The 22,130-nt window shown below is 41.6% G+C and overlaps 2 protein-coding genes across 2 annotated transcripts in view; both read left to right on the top strand.

Moving 5' to 3' along the window:
• The first annotated feature begins 16,160 nt into the window (after nucleotides 1-16,160).
• Nucleotides 16,161-17,592, top strand: LOC135555212 (prostaglandin E2 receptor EP1 subtype-like). Its single transcript, XM_064987540.1, has 2 exons — nucleotides 16,161-17,075; nucleotides 17,329-17,592. The coding sequence occupies exons 1-2, from the start codon at nucleotides 16,161-16,163 to the stop codon at nucleotides 17,590-17,592; spliced, it is 1,179 nt and encodes a 392-aa protein (XP_064843612.1).
• Nucleotides 17,593-18,756: 1,164 nt separating this feature from the next.
• LOC135555211 (long-chain fatty acid transport protein 1-like) overlaps nucleotides 18,757-22,130 on the top strand; it is a 3,596-nt gene continuing 222 nt past the window's right edge. Inside the window, exons 1-4 of the mRNA XM_064987539.1 lie at nucleotides 18,757-19,246; nucleotides 19,672-19,839; nucleotides 20,042-20,436; nucleotides 21,053-21,221. Of these exons, the coding sequence (XP_064843611.1) occupies nucleotides 19,673-19,839; nucleotides 20,042-20,436; nucleotides 21,053-21,221 (731 nt within the window). The 5' untranslated portion in view covers nucleotides 18,757-19,246; nucleotide 19,672. The remainder of the gene's footprint in view (nucleotides 19,247-19,671; nucleotides 19,840-20,041; nucleotides 20,437-21,052; nucleotides 21,222-22,130) is intronic.

The raw sequence follows: 22,130 nt of genomic DNA, 5'->3' as shown, positions 1-22,130 counted from the left end.
TAAACTTCCCACTTCAACTGTATGTAAACTTCCCACTTCAACTGTATGTAAACTTCCCACTTCAACTGTACATCACAGAAGACTGAAATATAACATAACGGTTCGACAAAGAAACTCCGGATTTTCGGACTTTAAAAATGGTTTATGTTTATTAAAATATCAATAACATTCCACCCATGAGGCCACTAGAGGATGATTTGGTCATTTGGCTGCAGAAAAGACATGAATCCAACATGTTAATTATTAACTCGTAGATTAAATTTGAAATCAACCAAAGCTTGAAACCCTATGCCTATATGTATTGTCTAGTTTTAATTAAACCCTGGTTTGAATTCAAACAATAGTTGTTGATGACTTCACAAACGCTAGAGGCCTAAATAGTATCATTGATGATAATGCTTTATGAAGTTTGGTTACATTTCATTTGCTCTGTTAACCCTACCCTTTGGAATGACTTTGATAGCAACAGTAAATCTATTTAGGTATTAAGAGATCTCTCAATAATCATTCTCGTGATAGCACATTGGTGGTAGTGAGTGACAAATATAAAATCTAAGCAGGGCTCTGTTAAATCTCTGGAAAGGAGGTCAAAGGGATAGCTGTAGAAATGTCCAGTAGGTGGTGCTTTCCAGACTATTTTTTTTCTGATAGTGGGTATAACATTGAAGATCTGACGTTGTTTCAAAAGTAGAAATTCAACATATTTTATACAAGTGTTGAGTAAAAACGGTTGGCTGGTATTCCCTCACCCTTCTGAGCATTGGCTGTGAATTCCCTTACCCGCTATGTACTTATAACTGATTGGTTTGGTTTTGCCCACTATAGTGCTGTCCGGTCAGAACATGATGTTGAGGCCCATACTGAACACTTGGTAATCAACACAACTGGGGGCGGCAGGGTAGCCTAGTGGTTAGAGAGTTGGACTAGTTACCGAAAGGTTGCAAGTTCAAATCCCCGAGCTGACAAGGTCTGCCCCTGAACAGGCAGTTAACCCACTGTTCCTAGGCCGTCATTGAAAATAAGAATTTGTTCTTAACTGACTTGCCTAGTTAAATAAAGGTAAAAAAAATATAAAAAAATAAAAAAAATCACACAGACACAGCAGATACCCTCAAAGTTATTTATGTGTGGTAATCCAAATGACTTCAATTCTCACTGTTGTGGTTCTATAAGGGAAATATATGCACACATGTAAACAGTGTTAGTTAAGGGGTATAACTATGCAATATACACATGTACATGAATAAATGGGAAATGGCATTACACTTACAACATGGGGTCATACCCCAAACAGAAGCCATGGATTACAGGCAACATCCGCACTGAGCTAAAGGCTAGAGCTGCCGCTTTCAAGGAGCGGGACTCTATTCCCGGAAGCTTAAAAGAAATCCCTCTATGCCCTCCGACAAACCATCAAACAGTTAAAGCTTCAATAGAGGACTAAGATCGAATCGTACTACACCAGCTCCGACGCTCGCCGGATGTGGCAGGGCTTGCAAACTATTACAGACTACAAAGGGAAGCACAGCAGAGAGTTTCCAGTGACAAGACAGCCTATAGAGAGGAGGTCAGAGACCTGACCGTGTGGTGCAAGGACAACAACCTCTCCTTCAACGTGATCAAGACAAAGGAGATGATTGTGGACTACAGGAAAAGGAGGACCGAGCACGACTCCATTCTCATCGACTGGGCTGTAGTGGAGCAGGTTGAGAGTTCGTTGGCGTCCACATCAACAACAAACTAACATGGTCCAAGCACAACAAGAGAGTCGTGAAGAGGGCACGACAAAACAAAACCTATTCCCCCTCAGGAAACTGAAAAGGTTTGGCATGGGTCCTCAGATCTTCAAAAGGTTCTACAGCTGCATCATCGAGAGCATCCTGACGGGTTGCATCACTGCCTGGTATGGCAACTGCTCGGCCTCCGACCGCAAGGCACTACAGAGGGTAATGCGTATGGCCCAGTATATCACCCGGGCCAAGCTTCCAGCCATCCAGGACCTCTACACCAGACGGTGTCAGAGGAAGGCCCTAAAAATGGTCAAAGACTCCAGCCACAGTAGTCATACGCTATTCTCTCTGCTTCCAAACAGCTTCTACCCCCAAGCCATAAGACTCCTGAACACCTAATGAGATGGCTACCCAGACTATATGTATTGCGCCCCCCCCCCCCATTCTACGCTGCTGCTACTCTGTTATTATCTATGTATAGTCACTTTAATAACTCTACCTACATGTACATATTACCTCAATTACCTTGACTAACCGGTGCGCCCGCACATTGACTCTGTACCGGTACCCCCTGTGTACTTCCCCCCTTTGGAAGACGATAACACTCTGACCCGAGTGGGCGGGTGCAGTGTCCAGATGCACATTTCCAAGTGCTCTGATTGGTTGGAAATGGCAGGGCTTTGATAAGTGAGGAATATTTAAGCTGAGCAGCCAAATTAAAGGGACTGAAGGGAAATTGAAGGGACTGTGAAGGGAAGTTAGGTAGAAGTAGAGAGGAGAGGAGCAGGCTGGCCTGTTTCTACAGATTGTCTATGTAGAAAACTCGGTACCATGATGACATAATCTTGTAGTTTAAATTTCTATCCTCAAGTCAACTGTTTAAATGAATGGTTTTAACTACCTTTCAATTATATTACTTTACTTTTCTGGATCCTACTAATCAAGCCACAAGGCATCCAATCGAAGAGGCTTTAATAAAACCCATTAGACGACAAGACTTATTCTCTGTCTCCAAATGGGTCCAATAATTGCTAATGGAGTGGATGTGGAGAAAGGCCAATAGACATCTCATGATCTCATTCCCTTTTCACAGGAATAATAGCCTAATCTTATCAGGCTCAAAACCCTTGTTTTTTCGTCAATGGTCTAGTAGAAATAATTACTTTGACAATTCAGGTCTTCAAACTTTTCAAGACCTCAAATAATTATATAATCTCCCAGGAACTTCCTTCTTTCTTTTTTTAACCTTAGGCTCCGCTCTGCTCTAAAAGCCTAAGGAGTACCTGGGATTCCCTTATCACCACACACCCCCTGGATGAGACTCTTTTGAATACTCCCAAATCTGTTGGCCTGATCTCCACTCTCTCCTTCAAACTTAACTAGACCGAAAAAGGTGCACCTGCGGTTACTTCCATCTGGAACACTTTGCTCCTATAATTTGGAGAACAGGTGAACTGGAAGGTGATGTAGAACAATGTTCTCATAATTATACACCATATTGTCACTTCTGAATAAAACTTGGATGATAATACTGTATATTCAATGGTTGCACTCTTGATTCAGTATTCATACCCCTTGCTTATTACATATTTAGTTGTGTTACAGTTTGAATTCAAAATGAATTATATAGATTTTTTCTCTCTCACTCATCTACACACAATACCCCATAATGACAAAGTGAAGATATGTTTTTAGACATTTTTGCAAATGTATTGCAAATGAAATATTGAAATATCAAATGTACATAAGTATTCACACCCCTGATTCAATAGTTTGTAGAAGTACATTTAGCAGCGATTACAGCTGTGAGTCTTTCAGGGTAACTTGCTGTCCGCGCTTGGACTGTGCAATATTTGCCAATTATTATTTTCGATATGTTTCAAGTTCTGTCAAATTTCTTGTTGATCATTGCAAGACAACCATTTTCAGGTCTTACCATAATATCAAGTATCAAGTAGATTTAGGTCAAAACTGTAACTCGGCCACACAGGAACATTCACTGTCTTCTTGGTAAGGAACTCCAGTGTAGATTTGGCCTTGTTTTTTAAGTTATTGTCCTGCTGAAAGGTGAATTCATCTCCCAGTGTCTGGTGGGAAGCAGAATGAACCAGGTTTTCTCTAGGATTTTCCCTGTGCTTAGTTCTATTCCATTTATTTTTTATCCTGAAACACTCCCCAGTCCTAAACGATTACAAGCATACCCATAACATGATACAGCCAACACTATGCTTGAAAATGTCACGCCCTGGCCACAGAGAGGCTTTTTATTCTCTATTTTGGTTAGGCCATTGTGTGACTAGGGTGGGCATTCTATGTTCTTTTTTCTATGTTTTTGTTCTATGTTTTGTATTTCTGGTTTTGGCCTGGTATGGTTCCCAGTCAGAGGCAGCTGTCAATCGTTGTCTCTGATTGAGAACCATACTTAGGCAGCCTGTTTTCCCACTATGGGTTGTGGGTAGTTGTTTTCTGTTTTGTGTGTTTGCACCTTACAGGACTGTTTCGTTCACTCTCTTTGTTGTTTTGTTATTCAGTGTTCAGTTCCGATCTTGACTACTCTTCCTCAGATGGCGAGGAGAACCGTTACAGAAAATATGTTTTATGGGATTTGCCCCAAACATAACAATTTGTATTCAGGACAAAAAGTGAATTGCTTTGCCATTTGTTTTTGCAGTATTACTTTAGTGCCTTGTTGCAAACAGGATTCATGTTTTGGATTCTGTACAGGCTTTTTTCTTTTCACTCTGTCAGGTTAATATTGCAGAGTAACTAAAATGTTGTTGATCCATCCTCAGCTTTCTCCTATCACAGCCATTAAACTCTGTAACTGTTCTGAAGTCACCATCAGCCTCATGGTGAAATCCCTGAGCGGTTTCCTTCCTGTCCGGCAACTGAGTTTGGAAGGACGCCTGTATCTTTGTAGTGACTGGGTGTATTGATACACCATCCAACGTGTAATTATTAACTTCACCATGCTGAAAGGGATATTCAATGTCTGCTTTTTTAACCCATGAACAATAAGTCCCTTCTTTGCGAGGCATTGGAAAACGTCCCTGGTCTTTGTGGTTGAATATGTGTTTGAAATGCACTGCTCGACTGAGGGACCGTAGATATAATTGTATGTGTGGGGTACAGAGATGAGGTAGTCATTAAGACTATTATTACAAACAAAGTGAGTCCATGCAATTTAGTATGTAACTTGTTAAGCAGATTCTTACTCCTGAACGTAAATAAGCGTGCCATAACAACTGGGTTGAATATGTACTGACTCCATACATTTCAGCTTTTCATTTTTCATGAATTTGTTTAAAAAAATTGAAAACATAATTCCACTTTGACAATATGGGATACTATGTGTAGGCTAGTGACAAAACACATATTTTGAATTCAAGCTCTAACACAACTAAATGTGGGAAAAAAGAAGGGTGTGAATACTGAGATACTGTACATGTGTTTTGGGGAATGCTCAGTGGTCTCTGACCTCTGGACATACATTAAATACCTTCTTCAAACCTTGATAGAGGTAAATGTATATAAGTCGCCTCGTCTGTTTTACTAGGAATTCATTTTGACATTCTATTGGATTCGATGAAATTGTTCATGTGTGCCATAACTGCTGCCAAAAAAATGCAATTTAAAAAAAAGTGGTTTGATCCAAATACTTATTTTCAATGTTCCTGGAAAGTATACTTTTTTAAACATTGTTATTCTAGAGAAGTCCACAGCTAAGCTGCATGGCTCAGCTACATAAGCTTTAGTGCATCTCTACCATCGAAGACCTTTGTTGGGTTGTAATATTATCTCTCAATGGTTGTATCTTGAACTGCTGTATCAATCCCTCCCTACTTGCTCATGTTTTTTTGCTGTGCAAATCATGTGACTGTTATGTCTTGTTTGATTGACACAATACGTTGACAAATGACATTGAAACAATGTTGATTCAACCAGTTGGTGCGCAGTGGGACAGACCTTTTCAAAACGTCATTGTGCTGTATTGTGGGTGAACACATGGAGGGCAGGACTGAATGGAATGGATGTCTCTTGTACACTACAGGTTTCTGGATGAATACTGCCAGAGATGTGGGCAAGTGACTCCTTGCATCAAGGATTTCAGCAGCGCCAGCAACAACAACCACAGGGCACCAACAAGATAGAATCACATTTCCATTAAAAAAGCGTCAGTGTGTAGAAAATAGATGGGTTGCTTTTTAAGCCAGTCATAAAGCCAGCAAAAATTGGATACACCTATTTGATTTATATACCCCAAATCGCAGGGCAATTCTTAGTTAACCTCTACAGGATTGGTGTGTGTGTGTGTCCCCACAGCCCCACGGGACAGTTAATCTAACGTAGACTAATATGAATAGCATGAGGTTGTAAGTAACATGAACATTTCCCAGGACATTGACATATCTGATATGGGGAGAAAGCTTTAATTCTTGTTAATCTAACTGCACTGTCCAATTTACAGGAGCTATTACAGTAAAATAATACCATGCTATTGTTTGAGGAGAGTGGACAGTTATGAACTTGAAAATGTATTAATAAACCGATTAGGCACATTTGGGTTGTCTTGATACAACATTTTGAACAGTTATGCAATGGTTCATTGGATCAATCTAAAACTTTGCAAAATCTAAATTGCACCTGGGCTGGAATAATATATTGTGGCCTTTCTCTTGCATTTCAAAGATGATGGTACAAAAGAAATACAAAAAAAATATTTGTTTTTTTCTTTGTATAATCTTTTATCAAATCTATGTGTTATATTCTCCTACATTCATCTCACATTTCCACAAACTTTAAAGTGTTTCCTTTCAAATGGTATCAAGAATATGTGTATCCTTGTTTCAGGTCCTGAGCTACAGGCAGTTAGATTTGGTTATGTCATTTTAGGTGAAAATTACATTTTAAAAAGTTGGATCCTTAAGAGGTTTTAAAACATTAACAAAGTGGTTTGTTCATTTACAGTTGGCTCCAGATTGCTCCTTTAAGGTTGAACATTCAAGGTGACTGCTTATTTCTAAACTTCACGGAAGGAGGTAGGATAATTAACTGTAAGCTCAAATGATTTCCCCAGTCAGGAGTGGCTCTCTCTGCTGCTCTGTCTTTTGTTGCTATGCTAACTGGTTTTTTTTTGTTGTTCTTTCTCAGGATTCCCCACAGGTGCCTTGGAGACTGGTGGAGAATATGGAACCGCTGCGTCTCACCCAAAATCCTCTCAGGCACAGCCAATTGAAGTGCATGCAGGAGGAGACATCATCACGTTCCTCTGAGCTAGACTGCTACTCAGGGACAGAAAACAAAGAGAAATTAAATGGCTTTATCACCAAGAGATTCAGCTGGAATGTAGCGGGACTGTACCGTTTTTCTTTACCTAGCCTTATCTTTATGTTACCTACCAGACCTGTAAAGAAATTAACAAAACATTTAAAGATTTTATGTGGAAAAAATTAATACAAATAAATATTTTCTGTCTAGTAAATGGTCTGAAGGTGGTTTTGAATATTTGCTAATTGTTTTATCTGATACTTTATACTTTTAATTATGGGTGCTCTACAGTTCCCTTTGAAATGTAATTGTCTACCAATTATCTAATATCTACCAATCAAAAATTTTCCCATGAAGAAGCTATTTTATCTTTGAACTTTTCTCCTCACATAGTACTACTGTGAAACAGCTAAAATATTACCATTAAAACAAATCTGTATTATTCCCTAAATTATATTGTATCTTAGAAAATTGCCTGAGCAGCTATGAAGAGACTGGACTGAAAAATGTATCTAATATCTGACTTGACAGCCTTTTTATACTGAAACCAATTAGAATTATTAGTGGAGGCAAAAAGGTGACAGGACCACACAGCCACACATCTGACCCCCTGCAGCCCAACTGTTACTTATAATCGTTATCACAGACAGACCAGAGACTTTATTAGGCAGAACATCCTGGTGATGATGTCTGTGATAAAGAGAAAACATGAGAAAATATGTGAGAATTATAAATAGATGGACAGTAGGAGGGCTCAGACACCCAGAGAGGGGCTAAGAGAGAAGATTATGCAGGTCCTTTGGGCGAAGATCACATAAAAGCATCAGAAGAGTCAGAGAGGGGGGTGGGAAGGGGGAGAGAGAGTGGAGAGAGAGAGGAGATATAGACTCAGAGAGAAAGAGAGGAAACGAGTGTCACAATGAGTGTCTCGGTGACTGGACTATGGTAATGAGAGAAGAGACGGTGGTCCTCTGCCTGCAGAATTGAGTTTGACAGACCCATGCTGGCACAGCTGCAGACAAGAGAGGCTGATTTGGGTATCGGATGGGTAAGACCTTCACACCTCATCCATAAATCCTGCATTCTGTATCATTCCACAAAGTGACATTCATATGAAGAACCATGCCCGATTGATTGTGTAAGGTAAGTGTGATTAATAATAATAATAATAATCATGTTGGCACTAGGCATGCAATTGCTTAATAAAATATTCAAAACATTGGTTCAATTATTTTAATTCGCTATGCCACAATGAGGTTCTAATTTACTGTCATCTCATCAATCAAAATGGGGGAGGGGGTTACTAAGCCAAAATATGGAATTGTTTTAAGATGGTCATACTATGGATCATTTAGCTATTTGATTTAGAATTGTTGAAAGTATATATAAAATATATATTAAAAAATGATTTGATAAAATATTGAATTTGGCCTTTACTACTATAGCTCATGGAAACGCATTGAATAACACATTCAAAAAATGAAAGAAAAGAGAGCCAAAAAAATAAATCATAAGAAATACGGTTTTGAAGTGTCTGTCCTATATCTAGGAGATATCTGGGTTTTTTTGACACATATTTAACCCCTTATTTTTGTTGGCACAAAATTACCTCCATACTTCCATGAATTTGTATGGGTTACCTTCAGAAGAGCCTACCCTTTCCACAGTGGCGTCATATTAGTTTGTAGCCCAAACGGTTCAGAAGCTACAGACAGTTTCTTGAGAAGACCCGTTTTAGGGATGTCTCCTGGTCTGACAAACAGCACTGTAGCTCTGCCACTTTCCACTGCAGATGCGGAAGGACAACATAGGCAGATATGTTGGATTGAGACATACAAAATAACAGATATCTCTAAATGTAATGATTTTTATGTGGATTTTTCTATTATGTTAATTAAATAGTGTATTTCTAAATACATTCCAATATTCAACTACTTCTATTTTCAAAGAAAAACTATAAAAATAGTTACTTCAAAATGTCTTTGAAAGTAAGCGAAATACCCTACATAATATTTGAACCCCCATCTGTTTCATATGTATTTTAGCTACTATAGCTCTTCTCAAGTTTGTGAGGGGGGAGATGTGTTTGCAGTTGTTATAGCATGGTTGCATCTGCAGTTGGGTTTGATAGGGAGCACTTGTGTACTGTGATTCAAACAGGAGCACAACGCAGTAAAGAGAATCACGTAATGTATTCACTTCAGATGACATGACGACTAACGGCTCTTCTTAGGTCATTGTCACTGCCCTGCCTCTACTAACATGAAGCATGTGGTCTTATAATCAGGGAGGTTCTTTGTCAGTTTTACTTTTACTCTCTCAAGTTGAAATGTTCAGCTTTATATTCACCTTGGTTCCTCCGTGGATATACCTTCATTGGCAAGGAAGCGTCTAAAGGAAGGGGGAGGGGAGTGACAGAGAGGGTGCAAAAAACTGCAGCAGAAAGAAAGAGGGATAAAGGAATACAGTGAAAAAAAGCTATCCAGCAAGTTAACAAAGCTACTGATTATTCCTATGCCCACCTGGAGATGTCATTTTGTTGTATTGTGCCAGGTGTAATTTTACCCCAGCAGAAGGAAGGAAGGAAAGGTAAGGAAGGATGCAATTTGTAATTTTCTGTTTGAAAAGAGCTGGCTCATGAGTGTGAAACATCATTATCCTCTGTCAGGCTAGCATGGATGAAGTGGATTGGGCAGCTATACTAGCAGACTGTAGAGGAAATGAATGAAGACTTGAGTGCTGGCCATGTTCAATGATGAGATCAGTAATCTTCTCATTCAAGTGTTGACTACGGGCACAGAGCAATAACCCTGCATCAATTTTCTGTTCTGAGCAGCTCAGAAGTACCCTGTAAGCAATCTGTTTTTCACTCTCTTTCTTTAACCTGTTGAGACCCAAGCATATATCAAAATTAAAAATTATAAATGCAAATGATTCCCCTTCAGAAATACTTTTAATAGGCCTCTGATTATGAAAATATATATTTTTTTGAATTTCAAGTTTGTAGAACATTTTTTTTCTGTGCTTCAATGGTATGTGTATTAACACAATTGTGAAATAAAATGAGAATTACATCAAAATGGATCACAAGCATGTACACGAGATGGAAAATATCATGTCATGTATACACATTTGAAATTAAGTCATATTTTGTCTGAAATAGCCAAATTGATTCACTTGAACGATCCACATTTTTGTATTTTTCCACCAAAAGCATATGTTTTTTAAATAATAAACTATTTTGTGTGTTTTCTATGTATGGAGAACATCTAACTTACTTTTAGTCATATTTGGTTGTCCTTTCTAGCATTGGGCCAGTAACCTAAAGGTTGCTGGATCGAATCCCTGAAGTGACAAGGTAAAAATATGTTGTTCTGCCCCTGAACAAGGCGTAACCCACTGTTCCTAGGCCATCATTGTAAATAAGAATTTGTTCTTAAATGACTTGCCTAGTTAAATAAAGGTTAAATAAAATAAAAAATGTACATTTATTTGGAGAGATAACCTTCTATCTTACTTCTTTACCATACATGGTCGTCATTGTAGGATTGTGACCTTATAAACCACTTTATTTTTAAAGAGATATATTTTTGTTATTTTGATGTATAGAGGTGGCATCAAAGTTACTCGTAAAGTATTTGGTTGTCCATATTTACAATAAATGGAACGGAAACAATCTCTCTAACTTGTCTGTCAATTCATTAATGTGGCCCGATGCTCCCTGCAAGAGACTAGGATGTGCAGGAAAAGACTAACATTACTCAAGGACTAAGCATACACAAAGCAAGGGCTGAAAACAACCTCCACAAACCAGTCTGTTGGCCTGTAACTATTCAGCAAAAACAGCTGTCACTAAAATCAGACCCCAAAAATCATCCTTGGTTATCAGGTTAACCCATTCCATTGTTGGGAGCATACAGTATTTAGAGTGTGAGACTTTCTGTCTTTCTTTTTTATCAGCCAAACCATAAAACTAGTACTCAGTTCTGTGATGATGAGTAATCATCACCCATTCGCACGGCTATCTGCTCCCAGGGTGCCCCATGGGTCTTGTCATGTGTCATTTCTGTCACAACAAATACAGAAGCTGTGCTCTTAGAGGACCTTGGAAAAAGGATATGTATGCATGGAGAGTGCAGAGTGACACTAAGGCAAAGATTTGAGGGCAGGCTTGAAGTTATCATGTTCGATGTGTGTGCGTGCATGCCTGGTGTGTGTAACTATGCATACATAGTGCTTTCAAATGAAATCAAATTTTATTTGTCACATACACATAGTTAACAGATGTTAATGTGAGTGTAGCGAAATGCTTGTGCTGCTAGTTCCGAGAGTGCAGTAATATCTAACAAGTAATCTAACAATTCCCCAACAACTACCTAATACACACAAATCTAAAAGGGGTGAAGGAGAATATGTACATATAAATATATGGATGAGCGATGGTGGAGCAGCATAGACAAGGTGTAATAGATGGTATAAAATACCGTATATACATGTGTCGTGTCTTTACTATCATTAAATGAAGACTTCTAGTTTTTATCAAAGATTCTCTGTAATTAGTTTTACGCGATTAAACTGATTAATCATGTAACTGTAATTAACTAGGAAGTCGGGGCACCAAGGAAAATATTTAGATTACAAAGTTATAATTTCCTAATATAACTTTTCAGATATTTTATATCTGATCAATTAGTCTTCGAATTAATGAATTATTTACTTTACCTCACAATAGTCTCATTCCAACCATCGTAAAGTGTTGGTTATCTGCACGAACCCAGTCTTCAACATGAGTCATACATACATCAATTGTCTTAAATCATATATATACTAACTAAGTAATTCACAGAAATGCATAAACAAACAAACAAAGTAAAAATGGTTGCAAGAAATGATAGGAGAATGTGCCCTAGTGGGCTAAACCGGCATGGCGGCTTGTTGTACAAAAGGGAAGTGGGGGTCAACTGAGAAGACAACGCACAGTTGATAATTATAACAATTAAAATGCTAATCCTTTGCACAAGAACGCTCACTCATTCGGGAACAACTGCAATCAATATATATATTTACGCTAGGTGTGTCGTCGGGATCTCTGCTGAAAAGTTAGTTTCTGTTGAAGAGTTTCCGTCCTCTCTCTCTTTCTCTCTGTCGTGGGTAGTTCAGTGACATTTATTCATGTTGTTGTAGAATGGATGTCTCGGCGGTTGTCGGGACAACAGACTGGGATAGGGAGCGATTGAATATGTCCATAAACACACCAGCCAGCTGGTTTGTGCGTGCTCTGAGGACGAGGCTAGGGATGCCGTCACACGCACATGGTTTGCAGATGTTAATGTGAGTATAGCGAAATGCTTGTGCTTCTAGTGCTTCTAGTTCAGTAATATCTAACAAGTAATCTAACAAATTCACAACGACTACCTTGTACACGCAAATGTAAATGGATGAATAAGAGACAGTCTTGCAAGGGTTAACACATTTAAATGTTTTACTCACATCAACCACGGAGAAGGATTGGGGGGCAGTCCTTGTTAGCGGGCCGCGACGGTGGCACTGTATTATCCTAAAAGCAGGCAAAGAAGGTGTTTAGTTTGTCTGGAAGCGAGACGTCGGTGTCCGAGACGTGGCTGGCTTTCTTGTAGTGGCTGGCTTTTTTGTAGTCAGTGATTTCCTGTAGACCCTGCCACAAACGTCTCGTGTCTAAGCCGATGAATTGCTGTCCCTGTACTGGCATTTCACTTGTTTGATCTCCTTGCGGAGGGAAGTCATAGTCCCAGACCTCTTTCCATGGTTCAGTTTTGCGCGAATGCCGCCATCCATCCACAATTTCTGGTTAGGGTAGGTTTTATTTTTTGTAATTTTTTAATTTTACCCCCTTTTCTCCACAATTTCATGGTATCCAATTGTTAGTAGTTACTATCTTGTCTCATCGCTGCAACTCCCGTACAGGCTTGGGAGAGACGAAGGTCAAAAGCCATGCGTCCTCCGAAACACAACCCAACCAAGCTGCACTGCTTCTTAACACAGCGCGCATCCAACCCGGAAGCCAGCCGTACCAATGTGTCGGAGGAAACACCGTGCACCTGGCGACCTGGTTAGTGTGCACTGCACCCAGCCCGCCACAGGAGTCACTAGTGCGCGATGAGACAAGGATATCCCTACCGGCCAAACCCTCCCTAACCCGGACGACGCTCTGCCAATTGTGCGTCGCCCCACGGACCTCCCGGTCGCGGCCGGCTGCGACAGAGCCTGGGCGCGAACCCAGAGTCTCTGGTGGCACAGCTAGCACTGAGATGCAGTGCCCTAGACCACTGCGTCACCCGGGAGGCCGAGGTTAGGGTAGGGTTTAATAGTCACAGTGGGTACAAATCTCCAATGCACTTCTTTATAAATGCACTCACCGAGTCAGCGTATAGGTCGATGTTGTTCTCTGAGGCTGACCGGAATGTATTCCAGTCCGTGTGATCAAAATAATCTTGAAGCGTGGCTACCAATTGGTCGGACCAGCGTTGAATGGTTCTCATCACTGGTTCATCCTGTTTGAGTTTCTGCCTATAAGACAGTAGGAGCAAGATGGCGTCGTGGTCAGATTTGCCGAAGGGGGGGTGGGGGAGGGCTTTGAATGCATCGCGGAAGTTAGAGTAGCAGTGATCGAGGATTTTGCCCATGCATGTAGCACAATCAATATGCTGGTAGAATTTAGGTAGCCTTGTTCTCAAATTTGCTTTGTTAAAATCCCCAGCTACAATAAATGCAGCCTCAGGATATATGGTTTCCAGTTTGCAATGGAGTTTCTTGATGGCTGTCTTGGTGTCTGCTTGAGGGGAATGTACACAGCTGTGACTATTACTGCCGAGAATTATTTTGGTAGGTAAAATGGCAGGCATTTGATTGTAAGGAATTATAGGTCCGGTGAACAGAAGGACTTGAGTTCCTGTATGTTGATGAATACACCATGAGTCGTTAATCATGAAGCATACACCCCCGCCCTTCCTCTTCCCAGAGAGGTGTATTCAGATCCCTCTCAGACCCCTCAACTTTTCCCACATTTTGTTAATTAAGTTACATCCAGATCCTAAAATTATAATTTTTCCTCATCAATCTACACACAGTACCCCATAATGACACAGTGAAAACAGGTTTATAGATTTTTTTTGCAAAAGACAAACAAACCTAAATACCATTTACAGAAGTATTCGAACCCTTTGCTATGAGACTCAAAATTTAGCTCAGTTTCATCCTGCTTCCATTGATCATCTGTGAGATGTTTCTACAACTTGATTGAAGTCCACCTGTGGTAAAGTCAATTGATTGGACATTATTTGGAAAGGCACAGACCTGTCTATATAAGGTCCCACAGATGACAGTGCATGTCAGAGCAAGAACCAAGCCAGTAGGTCGAAGGAATTGTCCGTAGAGCTCCGAGACAGGATTGTGTCGAGGCACAGATCTGGGGAAGCGTACCAACAAAAAAAAAACCGCCTGCCGCATTGAAGGTCCTCAAGAAGACAGCGGCCTCCATCATTCTTAAATGGAAAAAGTTTGGAACCACCAAGATCTTTCTTAGAGCTGGCCACCTGGACAAACTGAGCAATCGGGAGAGAAGGGCTTCGGGACAAGTCTCTAGCCAGAGACCGGACTTGAACCTGATCAGACATCTCTGGAGAGACCTGAAAATAACTGTGCAGCGATGTTCCCCATCCAGCCTGACAGAGCTTGAGAGCATCTGCAGAAAATAATGAGAGAAACTCCCCAAATACAGGTGTGCCAAGCTTGTAGTGTCATACCCAAGAAGACTTGAGGCTGTAATCGCTGCCAAAGGTGCTTCAACAAAGTACTGAGTACAGGGTCTGAATTCTTATGTAAACATATTGTTTTTTATTTATAATAAATTAGCAAAAAAATCTAAACCTGTTCTTGCTTTGTCATTTTGGGGTATTGTGTGTAGATTGATGAGGGGGAAAATGTAATCAAAAGTCAAGGGGTCTGAGTACTCTCCGAAAGCACTGTAAATGTTTGGATATGGTTCCTGAACGGGCACAGAGGCAAAGAAGCACCAGGCAAGTTTCCATTAGTGTCTCATTACAGACTTTTCAGTGCAATCAGGGTCTGTTCTAATGCAAAGTTAAAATCCTCAAGAGTCCTACACAGACCACCTGTGACACATAATCACTCAATGTGCCTCAAAGGGAATGCTCGTAATCACACAGGTGCACTTGAGATATCTAGGAGTTTTGTTAAATTAAATTAGTACTAAGTTGTAGTCATGCAGAAAATGAATTTCCCTTTGAAGAGACATTTCATTTTGACAATTCAACATAAAAATAAATTAACTGATCAATGGCCTTATGTAAGTCTGACTCTCAGATTCTCAAATTGTCTCTAAAGTCACGCCAGTACTCATCCCTGTCCTATTTCAACTGATTACACAATCTGGTCTCAGAGCATTTAGTATAATTCTGCACGTAAATCCATGACACTCCATTTAGTATATGTTTAGTTTCGTATGGTATCATTCATTTGTTGATGTCCATCACCCATTTCATATATGTTACGAATTACAATTCTTATTATGTCACAAATTTGCAAAAGGGACTATGTTACAAATGTACAAAATATACAATATGTTATGAATTTGCTAAAAGTATGTTAGCTTGTGAAATCTAGCTAGGTGGCTAACGTTAGCTAGGTTAGGGGTAGGGTTCAGTGTAGGAGTTAGGTTAAAGGGTTAAGGTTAGGGATAGGGTTAGCTAAAAGGGCTATGGTTAGGGGCATGGTTAGCTAACAAAGTAGTTGCAAAGTAGCTAAAAAGTAGTAAGTCGTTGAAAAGTTACTAATTAGCTAAAATGCTCAAGTTGTCCGTGATGAGATTCAAACTCGGAACCTTTGGGTTGCTAGACATTTGCGTTATACATGCACCCATCCATCCCAACTTAAGCAATCATCTGTCTTATGTACCCATACCAAACGTAACATATGATACAAATTTGTGTGCCCTGGATTTACATGTACTATGTTACATCTAGTCTATGAGACATGGCTGGATTACATAGATCTAACACTCAAGTACTGTTTGCTTACAAACATTTGAACCAGTCTTCAACTTAATATCGCTCATTCTTTGCAGATGGTATTGAAGCTGAATATTCCTTGCTCCTCTATGACGTCATGGCTACCGTCTCTGCCCCCTCCTCTCCCTCTGTCCACCACCTCCCAGAGCTCAACTTCTCCTCCTGCCCCTGTCCATCCATCCAGACCCTGAATGCCACCACACTGCCACCCCTCATCAACCCTCCCTCCTTTGGATTGTCCTGTTTCACCATGACCCTGGGTGGCCTCTCCAACCTAAGCGCCCTGGGCATCCTGGCCAAGTCCTATGTACGCTTCAGACATCGGGCCAAAGCTCCGTTCCTGTTGTTAGTGGGGGCTCTACTGCTAACCGACCTGGCTGGTAATTTGATCCCTGGTGCCTTTGCCCTCCATCTGCACCTTGGTCAGAGTCGGAGGCACAGGGTGGCTGCAGGAATGCGTGACACCACCGAGCCTGCCGGGATGTTCTGCCAACTGTTCGGTGCCAGCTTGGTGTTCTTCGGCCTGTGCCCTCTATTACTGGGCAGTGCCATGGCCGTGGAGCGGTGTATGGGCATTACCCAGCCCCTCCTCCACTCTGCCCTGATCACGGTGGCCCACATGCGTCTGGCTGTCCTCCTGCTGTCCTCCCTAGCCCTGCTGCTGGCCGGGCTCCCCCTGGTGGACGTGGGTAGTTACACAACCCAATTCCCTGGTACCTGGTGCTTTCTGACAGTCCATGGGCCGCTCTCCACGGCTGACGCCAGCCTGGCCCTCACCTTCTCCGGCCTGGGGCTCATGGCGCTCAGCCTCTCCCTGATTTGTAACACCCTGAGCGGGCTGGCTCTGCTGCAGGCCAGGCTCAGCTCCCAGGGTATCAGGACAAACACTACAGCAGCACCAGGACGATATGGAAGAACCTCCTCCTCTCCGCTACGCTCGCTGGATGTAGAGATGATGGCCCAGTTGACAGTGATCACGATGGTGTCCTGTGTGTGCTGGAGCCCCTTTCTAGTGAGTAGCTAGAGCCTCCACTGACATTTGACCTTGTTTATACTGTAGATGGTTTAACATTGGTAACCTGCATATTGTAAACAAGGCTTTTGCTTGTTTAAACACAGACACATAAGTGTTTCTAAAATTAATAGTAGGATACAACATATTCACCTCATTTATTCAGGCCTGTCTCATATACAGTGTGCCTTTCAATGACCCACAGTGGTCTTTATGTCCCTAACATAGTGGCTTTCCTGTCCACCATCACCAGATCTCCATCTCTCTGCTGGTGGGTCAGTTCTGCCGCGGCGGGCGAGGCTCCAGCCACACAGTACGTCAGTCAGAGAAGCTGGTTCTGTTGGGCCTCCGCATGGCCACCTGGAACCAGATCCTGGACCCCTGGGTCTACATCCTGCTCAGACGGGCTGTGCTGCGCAGGGTCTTCCGCGTCCTCCAGCCAGACTCCAGGTCCACCCTGACACAGAGCAGCTCCTGCACTACAGCCTCACGCAGACAGGGGATTGGACTACATTGAACCATGAATGTGTGTAAAGATATTCCCATTTGTGGATACACTCTCTGTGATGAACTGAGTGAAGAGAGAACTAAAAAACACCAAGTGAAACAGGTTTGAGATACTGCACATCAATGCATAGGCCTACAGTACAAGAATGTGGACATGTACTCATAGCAGAAGGGCAGTTGGCAGTCATGAGTTGGTCAACTCATAAACACATTAGAGATGTTTCACTTAGTTTAGCGACCTGTAAAAACCTGCAAGCTTATCAGTCTCTAATTTGTACTACAGTATTTGTGTTGAAATGCTTCTAAACAGTGAAGAAGAGGCAAAGCGACAGGGTTTACTCCGTCCAAAATCTTTCCATGAAAATAAGACCACGAAGTGATGCATTTTTGAATGGTCAATGCCAGTGTCAAATATGGTCAACAACAAAAATGTAATTGCTAATTTGTTACATGAGGCTTACGTTTTGTAATGGTTAGGTTGTTACACCTGGTATTTCGGCAACTTTGGAACAGCAATATCTTTATATCAGTTATGCCTGTTGTTCGCACGCTTTTTCTGCCCTCTCATTGGCTAGAATGGTTCCACCTGATCTCGCCTCCCGCACCTGCTCTCCATCTTTGAGGACATGTATTTCCATTGTGAGATCGACCACTTGACTCTCTTGTCAATATAATAGATTATCTTTGTTGTAACCCACCAGACTGTTGTAATGTTTATGTTTACTTTAAATTGCGGCATGGAATTGCTTCATTGTGATTCAAAATAAACAGCTGCTCCTTCACAAAGTTTAATTTCAACATTTGTAGAACGAATTAGGCTACTGTAGAGGTCAAAACTATTTGACTCATAAATAAAGTATAGCCTACCTGAGAGCCTCTGTATGACAAAGTAGAGAATAGATCAGGGCTTTTTGCATCACATACATATATCGTTTCAGTAGGATATCTGTATACACATACATATATCGTTTCAGTAGGATATCTGTATACAGTACACAGTATTTGTCTGAATATGATTTAATAGTCTCAATATGTAGCAACACTTGCAATCATTGGTCAACTCGATGAAGTGAACCTGAAACAGGCGGGCCAAGAGGCGGATTCTCCTTCGTCATCATAATATCGGCCAATGGGATTGGGTCGGTAATTCGATGAGGAGCTAATCGCTGAGTTCACTGAGAAAGGGCGATACTATTTGGGCGGTGCTGTTGGGGTTCGTCGCAATGCAATAACATTCAATATGGAGCACATAGTACTGTGGTTCTTATATTTCGGCTACTACAAATAGATAAGTATCCAATAACTGTCTAGTCATTCCATCATTTAGTGAATCTGTTTCGGAATTCTTTAGAGCGCGTAGGCTATGTATTTGATGTTCATAAATTGATGCATTGTTACATGAGAGGCGTCGTTCTAATAGCAATTTGGTGCGGTGACAGTTAAACTGTTGTAACATTTAGATACGTATTAATGTAGCAATATTTCAAATGATAAATGTTATCCTTGCAACGAACTCAACAGCGTGTGGTGGCGATTCTAATTTGTATACAAGCCTGGTAGTGGCTAAAGCGCTATTGAACGTTTTGAAGAATACTCGGTTACTAGGTGAAAGGTTAGGGACATCGCTCTCAAATAGTTCGTCGTCGGGTCGTGTATGATCATAGGTAAGAGACCAGGCCTACGCTCTGTAGGCAACGCTGCATTATATGATAACATTTTTGCACAGTGCACTTTAACTAGCCTGCCTAAAATAACAAATAAATCACGGTTCAAACACCAACTATACAGTATGTAATCCTATAAGCCATGCTATAAGGTCGAGGCTACCTCGCATTTAATTTTAATTAATTACAAATATTTACATTTTAACTGTTGAAATTAGTCAAGTTAGGTCGTCATTTACAGTCAAGTTAGTCATTTTTATAAGAGAGACTGGTCCAAAAGCACTCTTACCTCTGTCCTCCACTGCCACGTGTAGTACACCCTCTATCCTTACCCCTCTGCCATTACATTTTAACACCATGCTGTAGGCCTGTCTCGCTCACTTATCCCACCCTTATAACCCTTTGAAACTCCTCTCCACTGCTAGGATGCGCAATGCAGCGAGTGCCTCTTTTTCTCTGGGATCGCTGGGTCTGCTGCGTCTCTTTGGGGTCCCCTGGTCCTGGAGTTTAGCAGCAGGCTTCGGGGTCTTTCTGGGCACAGGTGGTTGGAAGTACCTCTACATCGTAGTCCGTACTGCGAAGAGAGACCTAAAGTGAGTGCCTTTAATTTGTTAAGAATATGTAGTGTGCTTGCGTCAACTTCTACTACCATTAAAAAACACATTTAGACTGCTGAAGCAGGCACACACATTTTCTTCAGGAAATGTACCTTTTTACTAGTTAGTCGTCATCGCTATAGGTAATGGTAAAATAGTAACATTCCCTCACTAATCTCCCTCTCTGTACTTCTTCCAGTGGCCTTTACGTGTTGTTACGAGTCAAGATAGCCTTGTGGCACCACCTACGGCGCAACAGCAATATCCCCTCCATCTTTGCCCAGACAGTGAAGCAGCACCCAAATAAACCCGCCCTCATCTATGATGCCACAGGAGAGACGTGGACCTTCACCCAGCTGGACCTGCTGTCTAACGCTGTGGCCCAATGGGCTCTGGCCCAGGGCTGGGGCCCGGGGGATGTGGTGGCCCTCTTCATGGAGAGCCGGCCATTGCAGGTGGCCCTCTGGCTGGGCCTGGCCAAGGTGGGGGTGGAGGCAGCACTCATCAACTTCAACCTGCGGAGGGACGCTCTCCTGCACTGTGTTGGAGTGTCTGTGTCCAGAGGGATCGTGTTCGGAGCCGAGCTGGCTGGTGGTAGGTGGGATTCAGACTGATGGCCTGCTGGCCAATATTCCATCTCAGAATTCTGTCTGTGTACATCTGGGTGGGTCAGCTGTCTGGCAACAGTCTTACGTCTGTTTATTTCAGACATCTGTCATTATAAAGCGTTCCAACAATTTTTTTTTCTGATGGTCTGTTGCAATATTCCATCTGTTGATTCTGTCTGGTTGGGTCGACATTCTTTCTGGCAGCAGTGTTCCGTCTGCTTATGTCAGTATTCTGTCTGGCTTTCTGTTTGTCTGGGTCAACAGTGATGTTCTGTCTGCTCATTTGTTTTGTTGCACTTTTATTGTTCACATTCTATGCATAATGCATCAGTACACTATCATTCTTGTAATCGATAACTACCTTTCAATTCTGTATTCACTCTCCCAGTTAAAGTCCCCTTCTGAAATATCCTGTGGCTCACTCTTCTCTCCGTCTTCAATCCGTCTTCTATCCCTCAACTCTTCTATCTCTCTCCCTCTTCTATCCCTCTACTCTCCCCATCCCTCTTCTGTTACTATTCTATCTCTCCCTTTCTCTCTGCCTCTTTCCTCTATTTCTTGCACTCTATCTCTCTCCCTCCTCTCTTTCTTTGTCTCCTCAGCCATGTTGGAGGTGAGCTCATCCCTGAGCCCGTCGATGGTGCGGTTTTGTACAGGAGAGCTCAGTGTAGACTGTCTGGCCTCCCTGTCTGCCCAGAATCTGACTATATCCTGGCCTCGGCCCCTACACTGCCCCCCCTCCTTCCTGCATCCCACCCAAGAGCTTCAATGGTGAGTGTCCTCCTTCGCTCACATCTTATTCTTCATCCAGTCTTCTATTACAGTCTCCTATAACTCACCTGTGGCTGGACACTTATTTTGAAGCATTTCAGAAAGCAATATTGTGTATAACACCATAATAATACACACTATAATGCTCTTGCTGCCAAGGTAACATATACCTCACAATCTCTGGCCAGTCTCCAACAAGATAAAATGTATCTCGCAATATGTAAAACAGTTTAGCTAGAGTCCACAACTATCTGCTAATACCCATCTCACATTGACAGCTTAGTAGGTCAGAGCTGATGGGTAAAATGAGCCCACAAGAAAAAAAATGGGTCTGTATGCATGGAGTGTTTTCCACATGAATATTCCACTATCATCCTCACTTTTTCAAGTGAAATAAAACAGTTCAGTCACTTTTCCTTGTCACTCACTGTCTCGCTCAGACAAAGAGCTGTAATTACCAAGACTAAATTCAAAAACTCTTTTCCTAAAATGATTGATCCATCCCAATTTCCTGGTGATTTTGTATTCTACTCAGTCCTGGTTAGTTGTTGGTATGCGTGTCACAGATTCAATCTAGGGCAGATGTGGCTTTGATTGACAGCTCCAGGTGTCAGCTGAGCTTTAAGTAAATAATGTGTTGTTAGTATGAACTTATCTCCAGGGCAAATTAACTTCTCCTCACATACCCTCAGCCAATTCCATGTATTTGATTTATTCCAGTACTAGCGTACCTGATTTAACCTGTCAACTAATCATCAAGCCCTTGATTAGATGTATCAGGCCTCCTGAGTGGCGCAGCGGTCTAAGGCACAGCAGTTACTGCAGACCCTGGTTCGTTCCGGGTAGCATTCCACAAGCTTCCCACATTAAGTTGGGTGAATTTTGTCCCATTCCTCCTGAAAGAGCTGG

This window comes from Oncorhynchus masou, chromosome 15 (assembly GCF_036934945.1).
Source record: "Oncorhynchus masou masou isolate Uvic2021 chromosome 15, UVic_Omas_1.1, whole genome shotgun sequence".
Taxonomy (NCBI): domain Eukaryota; kingdom Metazoa; phylum Chordata; class Actinopteri; order Salmoniformes; family Salmonidae; genus Oncorhynchus; species Oncorhynchus masou.
Note: the sequence above shows the minus strand (reverse complement) of the source record. Positions and strands in the feature narration are given on the sequence as shown.